Source organism: Micrasema longulum, unplaced genomic scaffold, assembly GCF_059751315.1.
Source record: "Micrasema longulum isolate JH-2025_06_02 unplaced genomic scaffold, ASM5975131v1 h1tg002943l, whole genome shotgun sequence".
NCBI lineage: Eukaryota > Metazoa > Arthropoda > Insecta > Trichoptera > Brachycentridae > Micrasema > Micrasema longulum.
In genome coordinates this window covers 43,358-61,172 of record NW_028280060.1, presented here as the reverse complement: position 1 = coordinate 61,172, position 17,815 = coordinate 43,358, and the positions used below count along the sequence as shown (strand labels likewise).

At 31.9% G+C, this 17,815-nt stretch overlaps 1 protein-coding gene across 2 annotated transcripts in view; it reads right to left on the bottom strand.

Moving 5' to 3' along the window:
• LOC148271309 (lachesin-like) overlaps nt 1–17,815 on the bottom strand; it is a 58,048-nt gene that overhangs the window by 23,409 nt on the left and 16,824 nt on the right. For both annotated transcript variants that reach the window (XM_088241542.1, XM_088241543.1), the window contains exon 2: nt 5,854–5,957. In XM_088241542.1, coding sequence (XP_088097668.1) covers nt 5,854–5,957 — 104 coding nt within the window. The remainder of the gene's footprint in view (nt 1–5,853; nt 5,958–17,815) is intronic.

Genomic DNA, 17,815 nt, shown 5'->3' with positions numbered 1-17,815 from the left:
TTAATATTCATATAAATGTTCATATAGTTCAATAGTTCAATAGTTCATAGTTCAATAGTTCATATAAATGTTTGTAGAATCCCTTAATTGTTCTTGAAAACCACAAAGTTAGATATCACATATAACTAGGTGTTTAAAGGTTATTTGCACAACTATCTAAATAAATACATTGCACACAACATTTTTAAACGAGGCAAGGACTGTCTTGACTAATGAACCGGGACTTATGACCAGAAATTATACAATAAACTACAAGACGAAACTTAACAAAAGATTCAGACAGCCTTTACAAAAGATGTGAAAAATATTACAACTAACAGGAGTATGAATAAAAAATATGAATTTTAAATAAACACCAATAAGCTACAGAATGTGGCTAGGTGGGATTTTCTTCTTTTTTCTGTGCCATATCAGGTCTCCCCGACGTTGGCGATCACTCTTGAGTAGGCATTCCGGTCCTGGGCCAACTGGAACAGCGCCTCAACCCCACGCACTCCCGTCCAGTCGCGGATGTTTCTCAGCCAGGGCATCTGTCGCCTTCCAACCCCACGCTTTCCCTCGATCTTTCCCATCATAGTAAGCTGTAGAAGCGTATATTTGCTTCCGCGCATGATATGGCCCAGATATGCGAGTTTTCTCTGTTTTATTGAGGACAGTAGGTTTTTTTGGCACTGGCTCGTCTCAACACCTCCACGTTGGTCACTAAATCTGTCCACGGGATTTTCAGCATTCTCCGGTGAAGCCACATTTCAAAAGCCTCTAATCGGTTCATGGAGTTCACCTTGAGAGTCCATGTTTCAACCCCGTAGAGCAGTATTGACCACACATAGCACTTGACCATCCTCTGTCTCAGTTTTAAATTAAGACTTTTACTGCAGAAGAATGATTTCATGCCATTGAATGCTGATCGTGCTATTTCTATTCTGCATCTAATTTCCTTATCCGGATCCAGATCAGAAGTGATTTGACTGCCGAGGTATTTAAAGTTAGTCATTCTCTCTATCGTTTGACCATTTATTCGCAAAACAGCATTATTGTGAGGGTTTCGGCTAAACACTATCATCTTTGTTTTGGCCACATTGATGTTCAAGCCCATTACTCTACCAGCTTTGTCAATTTTATTAAGAAGTTCCTGAAAGACACATGCGTTGTCAGCCAGGATAACGGTATCGTCAGCATATCGGATGTTATTGATAATTTCGCCGTTAATTCTTATTCCCTTTCTGAGAAAGCATTCTTAAATATCTTGTCCGAGTATAAGTTAAAAAGTAAGGGCGATAATATGCAGCCTTGTCTCACTCCACGCTTAATTGCAATATCTCTCGTTACATTGTGACCTAATCTTATCACAGCTGTCTGCTGCCAGTAGAGGTTTTTTATGAAATTAACATCTTTGTCATCCAGCTGGCATTCCCGTAACAGTTTCAGTAATTCTGAATGCTTTACTCTGTCGAATGCCTTCTCTTAATCAATAAATCAAGCAAAAACGTCTTTTCGCTGATCTCGACATTTTTGTAGAAGGACATTCATTCCAAATAGTGCTTAGTGTGGTGGGATTTTAATTTTTGCAAAATAAAATTTTATCTCTTGTTGATTGTTAACTCAGTGCTTGCCATGGTCTTCCGAGAGATAATAATGTCTCACGGGTAAGTACACAATGTTTCGACATATTGCGAATCTATTCGTCATTTCGACGAATGGTTAGGGTTTGCGTGTATTTTTATATATTAAAGAACTAAATATTGATAAAGAAACTGGTGAAACAAAGTTGTTTTGTATTTATTTAATTAAAATGAATAACCACAAAGTCAGTGATTCAAATATAAATGGTGTAACAATATGTTTCTTTTTTGGGTGATACCGTGTGTGTTGGATTTGTTCCGATGTTTTGGCTACCATTGCAGGAGCCATCTTCGAGGTAAACAAATCCAACACACACGATATTACCCAAAAAAGAAACATATTGATAACAGTGACCGTGAAAACCTTCGCACCTAAATAAATAGTGTATTTTAGTATTTGCATGTTAGAGTAGTGAACGACCCGAGAAGAGGCGGGGACATTTCGAAACTGGTAGACATAGAAAGTCGGTAAGTGGTTATGTACAAATATTTACTTACATTAATGAAAGTTGTATTATTTTTTTTAACTCACACGTCCTGTGTTGATATTCCGAAATCGATATTTTAAATCCTTCTAATAGTTAAACTATAAAAAAACTTCAAATTACGCTATATATACAAGTATAAATAAATGCTTTTACAGGCCTCCCAAATTGTTATTTGCCGGTTTAATTAGAAAATGTTATTTGTGACTATTGATTTGATTAAAGGAGAGTCAGTTGATACTTTGTTTATTAAATCATGTATTCCAACATAATTTGCACTAATTAAAATGTTTTTTAAACAACATGCATTAAGCTGCAAGTAGAATAAAGTGCACATGTCTATGATCTGTTGTAATAAAAATTCATGAGCTGCTGTTGAAAGTTTCTCCTTGTTCTGAGCTGTGCATTTGGAAGTTCGGAACATTGTTTTATTCCAACGTACAAACATACATAGGTGGTGCTTTATACCCAGCAATAATACAATTCTTGGAAACTCCTCAAATGGAATTTCTCTGTTATCCAAGGGAAATCATATCGAAGTGTTTTCTCTCTTGTACGTATGTAAATGCGTATATGTTAGTTTATATATGTATTGCATGTGACTGAATCATAACACGCTCACTCCCTCTGTTTTAAATTTAAAGATAATACAAAAAAATCCATATTATATTGGCAAATCAGCCGCATACTCGTTGATCACCAGAACTCTAGCCAAAAGTAATGGAGTGGAGATTAATCCGCACGTGGATAGTAACTAGTCAAAAATTTTGCCGACACTGCTTGAGTACCCGGGTTTGATTCCCTGGAAAGTCAATGTAAAACATGCCTTTTAAATCTAGGGTTTCATGATGATATTTCATAGCTTTGCCTCTGGACTGAATCTGAAAAGTTATACTGATCATCTTGCCTGCAGGTATTAAATTGTAAAGAGTCAAGCAGTTTGACTGCTTGACTCTTACGACTGAACTGTACAAAAATAACTTTGATAGTCAATAGAGAAATATCACATACTACAAATACCGATAAAAATATATGAAATGGATTAAGAATAATTTATTGTATTTTCAAATCAATATGGAAATTGTGGAGAAATGTTTTCATACATAAATGTAAAAAAGAAATTTAATTAAAATAAGTTGGTATAAAAACGCGACGTGTTTGGCTTCGATTGTTGTAACGTCAAGATTTGTGATAATGTTCTAAACAAATTTAATGGCCAGGAATAAATAAATATGAATCGTGACGTATTAGGGGCGTCACCAATGGAATGACCGTTTTTGCGGGAATTCATAATTGCAAATTTAAAATGCTACTGATAATTAGCAAAAAAAAATAATTATTTACAGTATTTCATAGAATATTGTTACTTGTAAAATGTAAATAGAAAAAACGTGATATTTTCCTATTCTTGACTGAAATTGAGACGGTGAAAATTTTACAAAAAAATTGCGTTGGGAAATACAAAAAACAGTATTCAAAAATACTGACATACACATAACAGCATACAACAATACCACCCCATAAAAAAGTAGAAAAAAACGCAAGACAGTCAAAAATACTATGTTATGAAATTCTGAGTTACCCGACTACTTGAAAAATTGTATTAGAGCCAAAAATCAATATAAAAAAGCACTTATGACTACTGACCAGACGAGACATAACATGACTTGACCTTATGATGTTACATACCGTTTTTTTCCGAAATTCAAGGCCTTATTGGAAAAAAACTAGTTATTTATTTATCATTCGAAATTTTTTTTATCGCTGATCGCTACTATCTTCCATACTTTGGGCAGCGAACAAATCTGACATTGAAAAAACTACTCATCATTTGAAACGATCCACGAATAGATTTAATTTTTTACTTCTTTATAAGACTGGAGGTGGAATTTGGCTCGCAAACTGACATTTTCAATCGAGAATAACTTTAATTATTTATTTATTTATACGCCCATTATAATATGTATACATAGAATTATTATAAAAGAAAGTAGAAACAATGGTTTAAAGTAGACTTCGTGGGAGTAAATGAGGGAGAGAGGTGTTTATAATTGAATTTGATTCAGTGATCGTATGAAATAAGACACCTTGTTATCAAAGAAATCAAGACTGGTATGTTGTTGGCAGACCTAAGGATTCTGGGCATAGAGAAATGAAAACCATAGTTAGTCCTATGGTTATCGGTATGAAAAAGTATGTTTTGTCAGAGGTTTTTAGTTCGGTTATTTTATTTTATTGAGCTCAGTAGTTCAGGCGCATAGAAGAGTGAGTTGAGAATTTTTAATAGGACTAGAAGGTCGGATTTATTTCAACGGTCTTGAAGAAAATATATATTTAAGCAAGTTTCTAACTCATTATAGGAAACTAGTCTCTAAATAAGCCAGACAAATGATGCAGTCACAAGTCGACCAACGTTTCGTCGAGGTTATGTTGACAGATGCCCCAGTTTACTGCATGGCATGTATGATATATTTATTGCAATTACTATTACGGCAGAAGTAATATTACACACCTAATAATACAACCATAACGGTTTTATTTTTATTTGAAAATAAAAATAAATAAATATCGAATTGTCCTGAAAGTTAGTAGTGTAAGTACCAACTTTTTTTTGATATGGTACTAAAAAATATTAACGCAGAAAGCTTCCTGCCATATAAAAATAAAACGGAGATAATAGCACTTAGTGAAAAGAGTGAATAATCAAATCTACAAAACAGTTGGAATGTTTTTGACTTTGACAAATGATAAACTTAATGCATTAGTTTTTTTGTATATTTCAAACAAGTATCTAATTACGTATTTGACCAGTTTGAGTGGTAGTTTTTAAGTACCGTACGATTTTTTTAGAGCTGTGGGTGTTTTCTGCAAATTAAAAATGCCGTTTCTGAAATCGACACTAGTTTCAGAAGATGATTATTTCAGTTTCTTGTTTGAAATTGGCTTGGCTGTTTTTAACAGAACATAGAATTGACCTTACTCCACCCGATAACACAAATATCTATTTTTTTCGAAAATGTGGACTGGCTGCTTTTTACTTAACTACGTTCAATTTTAATGAATTTTTCCGTGTATTTTGGATAAATTTTATCATCATCACTGCACTCAATTGGTTCCTACAACAATCGCAGCGTATCTTGATATTAATTTATTTTTTTTATATTTTCTTTTTCGCACCACAAGAGGCCAGGAGGTCCAATCACAGTGGTGAATGACAGCACTGAACACCAAGACTGGGGAAAAAATTAAGTTAAATATTTGTGTTCTCATCGGAAATCGAACCCGGGACCTTCCATGCGGGAGTCAAGTCACGGAGGCCGCCATCAATCAAACATAAATATATGTTTATATTTTTTATGTTTTATGAAAATAAGATGAAAACTTAATTGGTACACCAATCGCAGCGTATCTTGATCATTTCTTTTGTTCAAGAAGATAAGATGATCAGTCTTACGCTCTAGCTGTCAATCTAGGGATTTTGAAATGTTCTAATGCAAAGGTACCCTTTTAAATAAATATTTCATATCAACCATGTCAAGAATCAAATCCGAGACTTCTTACATTTTAGGCAAATGCGCTAAACAAAATAAAAGGTTATTAATTTCACCATACAATAAAGGGCCATTCAATATTTTCAAGATTTTTTTTCCAATTTCGTGCATCACTAAGCTTCATCGCCGTACTGTAAGTACCATATCCCGTCGATTCCATATTGACTAGGCTATGTTTATTTTTATGTTTCCTACCTTAAATGTTTTAAGGTTATCTACTACACAGGCCAGCAGCGCGTCCCTCCCTACGGAGACAGTAACGTTCGGGATTGGCTCCGCAAAGCGCGGGAACTGCGACTCTGAAAACAAAAATCACATTCCTTATTCAAATTTCAAATACAGTAACAGAAAGAGATTTTTTATTTTGAATGTTGCAAGGAAGACGGTAGTAGATATTTGTTTATTTATTTGACGGACTTATGCATTCCATTCTAACGATGGTAAATACATTTTTTTATTAAAAATACAGGTACTAATAAAATAAAATACAATTAAATAAAACTAAAGCAAAGACAAAAAAAATAAAAATAACGACCTCAAGACAAAATCCGGTCTGTTTTACTAATTTTTTAAATCTATAAATACTTACACCAAAAAGGCCAGATATTGTATCGAGTTTAATAGATATAACAGTAGATTATTTAAGTTTGTAGTTATAACAGTTTTAGGTATTTTATAAAGGAGCACATGAGTATATGTTATTTAAAAAAAAAAAACAATTATAAACCCATTTTATAATATATATTAAAATACGTCGCGCTTCAACAGAGATGGAAGGTATTTTTAAGAAGAATATGAAAGTCAAGCCTGATTAGTCATTTTTTGTAATAAAATAAATAAAACAACTATGTTTGCTGTAAACTTATATTTTAAGTTATTTTGTGTTTTATTTTATTTATTTGAAACGCCTTAGCGGGCTTGCACAATTAAAAAATATAGATAAGGGGTCAAAATTTGTTGCAACAGAAAGGGTAAACATTATTGAGGAGGCAATATGAAAGTCTATGGCTTGTGACCTGTCAATGGCCGGTTTCAGTGGCCACTTTACACACTGTATAACATTCACCATTTTGCCTATGATTTCCCTCCCAAGTGAAAAAATCCAGCCTGTCTACAAACATATGGACATTTAAAAACATTGTTGATACATTCGCAGGATGAGACTTCAAATTGCAAAGTGATACACTGTACAAAATAAAAAAACGCGAAAATAGAAATGGAAATGAAATTATATAACTCAAATCATACAAACAATAATTATACTCGGAAACAAAATGGTTTTATGACCCAATAAATTATTCTACCATTAATAAAAGTCTTTATTTAAATTTCGATATTGAACGGCAAAAGATATGCTCACAGGCAATGCCTACGGGGGATTTTTGTTTTAATAAATGTAGTAATACGTCTGTACCTTAAAGCTAAAAGGCTGGAAGTCACATTTTTTGCAAAATTGAGTTATAAATGTCATTTTTACTTTTTATACTTAAGTTCGAGAAGGAATTAGGACGCGGGCTGGGCGGTTAAAACAAAAAACATTGAAGTCCCATAGTTATTTGATAGTCAATATTTTTAATGTTTTTTTCTTAAATATTCTTATCAATAGCCTATGAATCCAAAAAAACAGCAATAAATGGTGATTTTACTTCGAGAGATATATTTGAAACAGTTTTACAACTTCTTCTGAACAATTTACCGAATGTGATTTTTGGCATTTCACCTTTAAGGTACAGATATGTAATTTTTTTATTTTAATAATGTAATTATACATATGTACAAATTTCAAAAAAATTCAAATGTCATATTTTTACTAAAACTAAAATCCCACCAAGCCACTTTCTGTAGCTTGTTGGTGGAGATTATACTACTTTCTTTCTTTCTTATTTTTTGTACCACAACAGACCAGGAGGCCCAATTACAGTGGTGAATTACATCACAGAACACCCAGGCTTGAGAGAAATCACATTTCAAAATTTGTGTGCTCTCACCGGGAATCGAACCCGGAACCTTCCGTGTGTGAGTCAAGCGACTTGACCACTGCACCACGGAGGCCGCCGATTATATTTACACTAACTTAATAATATTACTTACATTTATAAAAACAATGAATAACAGATATAAATCAACAGCCGGAGAGATCAAAATATACATGTATATACAAATAATAATAAATAAATTTATTATTAAAAACAAGAAAATATATGACAAATTAAAATAATTACAGTTTATATTATTCATATATAAACTTTTGATCGAGTAGCCACTCTTTTATTTTGCTCTTGTTACAATGTGATTTAAAATTCTTTCGGGAATAAATTAAAAATCCTAGGTACTAAATATTTGAGAGTTATATGACCATACTTATTACGTACTTTTGGTACTATGGTAATGAGAAATGTATTTAAATGAAAACAAAAAAATATAAATAAATAAATATCAATAAAACTAAATGCATTACCAAATTTATGTAGTCTTTGAATAGGCCTGTGTTTGTCGCGTACGACTCTTAGGCTAACGCCACATTCAGAGATTTTTGCCAATACACTATGGGTCTTACTCATAAACTTGGTATAAAATTACGGCTAGGCATAGTAGTAGAATACTGGATACCACTATGCCTATTCATAACTTTATACCAGATTTATAAGTAATACTCATTAAATCAAGGACATCCAACAGGCCATTTAAAATTTATGACCTATTGCTTGTTTTAGGTGATCATTTTATATTATTTATTTATTTGATATAAATACCAAAATACATTTTCACAATACTTATAAATTATTCAACATTTTAGAGTATAGAATGTCACGCTTGTGTGATGTGTAGGTGTCTAAAAGAGATTGTTAATCTTATAACACCTATTCTGGCCCTTGGTGTCACTCAAGGGGAAAAAAAGAAATTATTCAATCCATTCTATTTTGGTAAGGCCATTTTGTGATTTTTGTTTCAAATGGTCTAATTCCAAATTTTTTTATTTATTTTTTTGGTTGTCGTATTTGTTTATATTAAAAACATTTAACATTAAGACGAATTATTGAATGTTAAATGTAAATTGAGGGCTTTGTTATAAGACGGATAGTGGTGCTTTTAAATTCAATATTTTACCGGTCGAAAAAATACAAAAATGAATTGTGAGAGTTATATTTAAAAACGTCTACTTTTCCCACTGTCCAATAGGGAAATATCGCGTTTTTTTTCATTCTGTGAATTAACAAGCATCTATAAAGTACTGTTAATTAAAAAAAATACTGCTTATTAGTAACATAAAAAATATATAATTTTGAATTCCGGCGAAACCAGTTCATTGCATTGGCCACGCACCTAATACGTCGCGATTCGCGTAAGATTTGATTGTAACGATTTAAATTTAATGAGAACATCGTCACGAATATTGATGTCACAATTATCAAGATCAAACATGTCGCGTTTTTGTATGGACATATTAAAAAATAATTTCGTATGTAAAGTTATGTATGAAAACGTTTCTCTACAATATTCATATTGATTTAGAAATTACAATCGATTTTTCTTAATCTATTTCATATATTTTTGTTGGTATTTGTGGAATGTGATATTTCTAAATTGTTTAAGACATTCGGGGATTTAAAACAATCGTTTTATTTAAATTCATGAAGGCAACATGCCCATACATTGAAGTGTTTCTACGTCACAAAATGTAAATACGCGACCTAGAGCAATCGATAACACCTTAATTCCAAAATTAAAACATCTACAGCACATAATTATACTTACAGGGAATATTTTTTTCAATTAAATGAACAAAGGACATAAAAAGAGAAGTCAGAAATACAACGTATTTAAGAAAGAAGTCAAAACTCATATACATAATCATTCTTTGTGTGGCACTGATTGCAAACACCGCATTTTTTTTTGTAATTTATATTTTATTCTGAAAACATTTATTAACTAAAAATAAAATAAGCCTATTATTGTAAGACGTCACTCCCTATTATGTAAACAAGAATTGTTTTTTTATTCTACGTAATGGGAAAGTTTATAAAGGTTAAGGTTATACAAATTTAATTAATAAATTTATAAAATTTGTATAATAATTATATCTAGTTTTAATAATTTATTTTTTATTTAAATTTTTCATTGATAAACCCATACGGGTTACATACATTTAACCAAATATTTTTACTTTTAAAATTCACATTCTACTGTTAATGATAATATTTTTAACATCTTTTGTAAAGGTTGTCTGAGTCTTTTGTTAAGTTTTGTCTGGTAGTTTATTGTATAACTTCAGTCCATGGTTTTTAGTCTCGATTGTCCTTTTCTCATTCTAAATTATATTTTTATATTTTTTTTCTGAATAAACCATAAGATTTCTTTTCTGTTATTGAGACATTCTGCTAAAATTTGATCGTTTCGGCCTCGAACAAGTTGCGTTTTTACAAAATAAAAAACAATTCTTACATTATTATATCAACAATCCAACGCTAAACAATCATCATGTGATCATCACATGATCATAACGTAATCACCACACAATCACCACATAATCACAGCAACATCATCACACAATCTAGATATCGTCAGGTTTCTGGAATATGTTGGTAACTATAAACATACGAAAAGTGAGATTTTTTTATTACGTAATTGTGGTTTTATTTAAATATTTGATTTGGGATTACATTTTAGCTTTTAAAGTGCAATATAGCACAACTAGTGAAATGTAAGTTACCAACTTGTGCCAGATACTTGACGGTTCAATCATCACGGGATCACCGAGTGACAATCTCTTTTTTTAATTTGAATATTAAAATCAATCGCTGATTTGAGTCCATTCATTTATTTATTTTATCTTCTAAAACAAAAACGAAAATCGAACAATTGTTGGGGCATTTTCTAACAAGTGATGATCTTCTTAACACCAAGCGATCATCACGTGATTGCCGGGTATTTATCACATAATTTCTGTGTATAAGATTACAGTTCATCACAGATTTAAAAAAAAATAAACGGGGTTTCTATGCTGTAAATTCACTCTCATAATTGGGGCTTTGTATATATCAACATTTATTTTATTCACAATGTATTTATGTAACATTTATCTTAGACAAAAATCCCAACTCCATGGAACTAAAGTTCTGTGTTGAGTTGGAAAGAATATAGATATGCATAACAAAAACATGGTTAAAAAAATACATGGTATATTCAGATATGAAATTACATACAGTAAAAATACATTCGAAGTACAAAAATAATAATTTTAAAAAATATCGAGATACGTTGTAATAAGTTAACAAATTAAATGCCCTATGCATAATTTTGAACAAATATTAAAGCAATGATTACGATTGAAAAATTATATTATAATGTCTTTACAAGCTTTTTGTACAAAGCATAAATTTGGGGAAACTTTAAAAGTAATGAATAAATTGAATACCCCTGAGGCCGTATTAATAAATGCGCTTTATTAGTATTAGTAGAGTTTACCGAGGGTAAATTTTCGTTCTCGTTGGTTGCTTTTTACCTCTTAAAACCTAAACCTAACTATACGCCATAACAAGTCAAACTTATTGCAATATTAAGACAAATTGTGGCTATTCATTTTCTCCATAACAGCTTTGAATGGGTTAACTAATTTCTCCTTAACCCGCAACACTTAAAACAGGGTTTTACAATCGTTTAATTAATATGGATATAAATTTGATATTTGAAAATAAACGATTGGCTTAACTTACTTATAAGATATTAATTATACAATTTTAAACATTTTAAATTGATGGATATAAATTATACCATTTTAATTTAATTTGATATTAATTTTACCATTTCAAACATTCTACATTGATGGAAATGTTGAGGGAGTGTATTATAGACACCAAAGATCAATTGTTTATCCAAAACCTATACTGGTACTAAACAGCTGAAATCAGACGCGGAAACGAAATATCAGATGCAATGCCCATTCAGCGGTGAGTGCGACAAGGTTGAATCCTGTCCCCTTTGCTTTTCAACTTGTATTCTGACTATGTTTTTAAAGCGTTGAATGACAATGAAAAAGGCCCAAAGATCAATGGAGTTGTAATCAACAATATCAGGTACGCTGACGACACTGTTTTGCTGGCGGATACCATTGCCGATCTTCAAGAGTTGTTTAATAGTGACGTGGGAGAAGAAATATTTGTTCTCAATACTTAGAAAGGCCTTCTCGAATTTACTATTTCCTTCGGTCCTCTGTCAATCTTCCCGTGTCAATTCTCCTTTCTTCCTATCCTGATGTTGGACAAAGTACATGTGGTTATTATATATTTCAGAATGTTGTAAATCTATGTATCTTGTAAACTGATATATTTTAAATGATGGGGATTTGGGTTGGATTATAAAGTCATATATAATTCTATTTACTTAGCTGATGATTCCGCTCTTTACATCAAATTGATTTATTTATTCATGTTTTTAGTACGCTGACGACACTGTTTTGCTGGCGGATACCATTGCCGATCTTCAAGAGTTGTTTAATAGTGACGTGGGAGAAGAAATATTTGTTCTCAATACTTAGAAAGGCCTTCTCGAATTTACTATTTCCTTCGGTCCTCTGTCAATCTTCCCGTGTCAATTCTCCTTTCTTCCTATCCTGATGTTGGACCAAGTACATGTGGTTATTATATATTTCAGAATGTTGTAAATCTATGTATCTTGTAAACTGATATATTTTAAATGATGGGGATTTGGGTTGGATTATAAAGTCATATATAATTCTATTTACTTAGCTGATGATTCCGCTCTTTACATCAAATTGATTTATTTATTCATGTTTTTAGTACGCCGACGACACTGTTTTGCTGGCGGATACCATTGCCGATCTTCTGGAGTTGTTAAATAGTGTGGATTTATTTGGCAAACAACTGGGTTTAACAATTAATGTTGGCAAAACTAAATGGATAACATTTGGCCGCCTTGATTACTCCGCATTTTCTCTCAAATTAAAGGGTATTGACATTGAAAAGGTGGACAAATTTGAATATAGAAATTAAATGCAGAATTGAGGCAGCAAGAGCTGCTTTTAATAAAATAAAATCCCTCTTCTGCAATGCTAATCTCAACTTGAAAATAAGGCAAAGGTTGGTAAAATGTTATGTGTGGTCTGTATTGTTGTATCGCTTTGAGACTTGGACTCTGAAAGTGAACACTATGAATAGGCTAGAGGCTTTTGAGATGTGGTTGCATAGCAGAATGCTTAAGATATCTTGGACAGACCTGAAAATGAGCTCAGAAGTTTTAAGTCAAGCTATAACGAAGAGAGAAATCTTAACCACCATAAAAATTCGAAAAATTTCAAATCTGGGGCATATAATGCGTGGAGAAAAGTACCACGTGCTTCATTTAATTTTGAAAGGTAAGATTGAGGGTCACAGAGGGGCTGGAAGAAGACATATGTCCTGGCTGTGAAATATACTAGACTGGACTGACTTCAGGACTGTGGAGCAGATTTTCCGGGCAGCACAGGACAAGGAGACTTTTGCCAGGGTGATTGTCAAGTTGGGGATACCTGACAGGGCACTAAGAGAACATGAAGAAAAATTGTATAAGGGTTGAAAATTTTTTAAACAAAACAAAAAACAAACCATCATGCCGTTTCTCTGTAGGGGTAGGCAGAGAGTATAGAACGCTACATCACTCTGTCTCGGCACACAGATCTCGCTTCCTGTACATTTATACATATTCTCATGCATACGCGCCCATTATTCCAAATTTCGACATGTCCATCTTCAAGTGTTTGTGGACTTTGGTCATGCCCAGTCTTTCTCGGTCTTTTTCTATTTCTGCGTCCATCAACATTCGCATCGTAAATCTTTTTAGCCGTTCTTTTGCCGCCCATTTGCTCTGCATGTCCAAACCAACGGAGAGCTTTTTTCTTGATGTTGTCGATAACGCTTATCTCAGCCTTACATAATGTACGGACTTCGACATTTGTGCATTTATCGTACATAGTTTTACTAGATATTTACCTGAGAGATCGCATTTTGACAGCATTCAGCATACTTTCATCCTTCTTTTTCCAAGTACATACTTCACTCCCATACATCAGAGTTCATTTATCAAGGTTGATTTAAATGCACCGTCACTCTGTTCCCGACACTAACTCTCCTTTGAATATTTTTCTCAGTCATTTCACTCCTACTCAACTTACTTTTTAGTAAACAATGTTTTCATTAAACATATTCATTTATTTTATTGTGGAACAATTACAGACAACTAGACATTCATTTGCAAAAGTAACATGCAAGATATATTACATAAGTGGACTCGTCACTCTTTTTTAATTGTTATCATTATTAATTAACATAGTTACATAAAATGATTCTTTGAAGTCTTTTTATATATTCTGTATTTATATATTTAGTTAATCATTTAAATTCTTGGAGAGTGATGTACACTGTTATGGTCATTTTGTAATTAGAAGTTATATATGTACATAATTTCAAATGTACTTATACAAGAGAATGAAAATAAAAAATTATACGAAAAAAAGAGAAAAATTAAATTAAATAATATTGTAATACTAATCGAAACTACATGTTGTTTTTATTCCAGTTAAAAACATTATTAAAATATACTTTGAATTTGTTAAGTCATAAAAAGTTTTAATAGTTTCTAGTTTATTATAAGTTGTTGCTATGCATATATGTACTGCATAAATATTGTTCAAAGCATGCAATGTGTTACAAAAAGGTCTTTTTAATTTTTTATAATTATTTAAGCTTAAAAAAACAGTTAAGTAATGGAAATGTAATTTAAAATATTTAAAAAAATATTATTCTAGATACTGGTTCACTCATAAACGCGAACTCAGCTATTTCAATCCACTGTAACCTATTGAATAATTTATTGGCTAGGAGGGTTGTGTTCCTAAAAAGCTAATACGACTCACGAAGATGATAATGTTTAAAACACAATGCTTAGTGAAGGTCCAAAACAGTAAATTACATCCATTTCAGACGTACCTTGGTCTAAGGCAAGGTGATTCCCTGGCATTTTTGTTTAATATTCATGAGATATGCAGGAGCAGAAACAAAAGGAAGTATGTGTAGAAAGACCTTGCAGATATTAGCCTATGCAGATGACCTAGACTTAATCTCCCGAATTATCCCGTGATTAAAAAATGAATTCTTTAAGCTGGGGATGGCTGCAAGTGACATGGGTCTTAAAATAAATACATCCAACACGTTAGTAAGAAAGTCACAAATAAATTATGCACACCAGGCAATTGACATTAGGTTACACAATAGACAATGTCAACTCCTCTAAATATTGAAGTGCTAAAATAACTAGTTACAACAATTATAGTGCTGCAATTAAAATACAGCTATCGGCAGCAAATAAATGTTAGTATGGCTTGTTTAATCATTGGGATCCAAATTGTGCTCTAGAAAAACTAAGACCATTATTTACAAAACTCTCCTCAAACCGGTCATCGCATATAGTGCCGTATGTTGTGTTATGACCAAAAGAGATTAAAACATGGTATTTGTGTTCGAAAGAAAAATATTTAGGAAGATGTTTGGTGCTATCAACTAAAATGGAGTGTGAAGAATACAGTTTAAACATGAATAAGATGCATTATATGGCAAACCCAATATTACACAATTCATAAAAATAAGAAGATAATAATGGTTGGGCTATGTGCACAGAATAAAAAATAATCGTACTCCAAATAAAATCTTTATACCACTCCAAAAGGCAGAGGAAGCAGATTCAGACCATAATTAAGATGACTGGATAATGTCGAAAGTGACATTAGAGCAATTGGTATGACAAACTGGAGAAGAGCCGCGGGGTGCAGGAAGGAATGGAGACCGATTCTGGAGGAGGCCAGGGCCCACAACGGGTTGTAGCGCCACTGATGATGATGATGGTGGGGTTGTGTGGTATCCATCCTAAAACCTCTTATCATTTTATAGAAGTAATCACTAAGAATTATTTTCTGTCGCCCTTCAAGATAATCGTCAGAACAGGTATTCCAATGCCCAAATGTACTGGTTCTGAGACAACTCTACCTAAAAGAAGCATTGACACTCTTCTGATCGAACAATAACGAGTGACCTCGGCAAAATATCCGTACGAAGTTTTAAGAGCACGTATTACGTTATTTCCGAAACCCGTGCGACTTTTGCTCGGGGCCACCTCCTCCTTTATCGCACTGAGAGTGTTAAGTATTTTGGAAGAACGCATTGAACTCTCAAAAACAAAACCCATTTTCACCAAATTTAAAACAAAAAAGCGGTCGCGGAATGGATTTTCCTTTGCAGGAGAGATTTAAGTAGGAAACTTTTATTTTTTAAATATTTTAGTTTTTTTTTTCATATCGATGAGCCATGTATATTTTTTGAACTATGTTTCTGATTTTGTAGTGTTTGAGATATTTGTTTAAGTTAATTAATCGTTACAACTCAACACAGGACTTTGATCCCTTGGGGTTGGGGCCTATTTCTCAAAAAATAAAATACTGTGAGTAAACAAAAAAATTAAATATTTAATAAGGGAGTCGATAAAAAGGCAATCAAAAACGTAAGGAAAATGACTTAATAACCAACTATGAAAGCTGAATTCGCTAAGTGAATTACCAAAAATATCTACATACATCTTTTGCATTGTGCTTGTAAACCTTATAGTACTGCCTGTACGTGCGAGAGAGGATATTACGTATAATATCCTGTATTCGAGGAAAAGTGCTCAATTTTTAAGTTGTCAGGATTACGAAGTCATATATTAGCGTGCTGGTTTATTCATTTATTTTACGGAAACAAACAGTCGTCAATGATTTAATAACATTAAAAAGATACGGTTTAAAGACAGACCAGCGAAGTTTCTAAATAAAAATCATACTTTTTAAATGGTGGTATGTTAGCGTGTTTATTGTATGAAACCTTTTTTTCGATTATTTACTGTATGCTTTTTGAATAATAAACAAATATTCCTTAAATAAGTTGACCAAAAAATAATTGTAATAAACAACAAATAAAAATGTTCATAAAACTATGTATGTACACGTTTAAGATTAAATCAATAAATAAATATTAATAATACTTGAAAATATTGAATTAGTGATTATGTAACAACTCATATTTATATATAAATAAAAGACAAGTGATACTTTAATCCACAAATTTGTAAAATCCACTAAACGGTTTCATCGCTTCGAGACTAGTATCTTTATTAAGAAGTTCAATGTATTTATACAAAACAGAAGTAAGGATAGAGAATTTAAAATTGTATGAAAGCAAATTAAATAAAGTTATTTTTATCTTAAGGATCATTATCAAAACTTTTTCGGGTAAACTAATGAGTTGATATAATGCAATTTTAATGAGTTTAAGTATTTTAATGTAAGTGCCCCATCTTTCGTGAGTGTGAGTTTTTTCAATTATCATTTCTGAAAAACAAAGGGTAAAAAGTACGTATATATATATATTTATTTATTTATTTTTACTTATGACTTCCATCAAGAATTTTCACTTACAAACTTAAAACTCATGTTTTTACATTAGTATATTATTGGTACATTTAGTGAACCAAGTATTTTAATTTATAACTCATGTGAAAATCTAAATAAATAAAATAAATCGAATAAATTAGTAATGCCTTGCCACCCCTGCTTTCTATTGTTACGCGCAGATTGATCGACAATGTCAAATCATTTGCGTTTTCAGCAATCATAATCGTTACTTAAAGGTTTACAACCCCTACCTACCTTTCCCGCCGGAATTCCAAGTTTTGAATATTCATAATTATACCACGTTGCTTTTTTTTCATTATAAATTGTGTATCATTAATCAAATTTGTTTGATGTTTTAAATTAATTACAACCCTTGTAATTAGTTTAGCCGGGGTTAATTTTAACCGGATGTAAATCTGCTGTACAACAATGTAAGGAACTTGGGGCGGGGGTGTTTGATACGTTTAAAACTAATATGATTTACGCGTAAAAAAAAGGGAAAACAAAAAAAGGTTCGCCAGAGAAAATTTTGTAGACTAAAATAAAATTTATTTTATGAAGTTTTTGGAAAGACCAATTTTTTGGAAAAAAAACTGAAGGGTTAGTTAAGTTATATATTTTTTTCATTCCATAAAGGTTTATTTATTTATTTACTTTTGTTTTCTGTAAAATGTGAACCCCTCA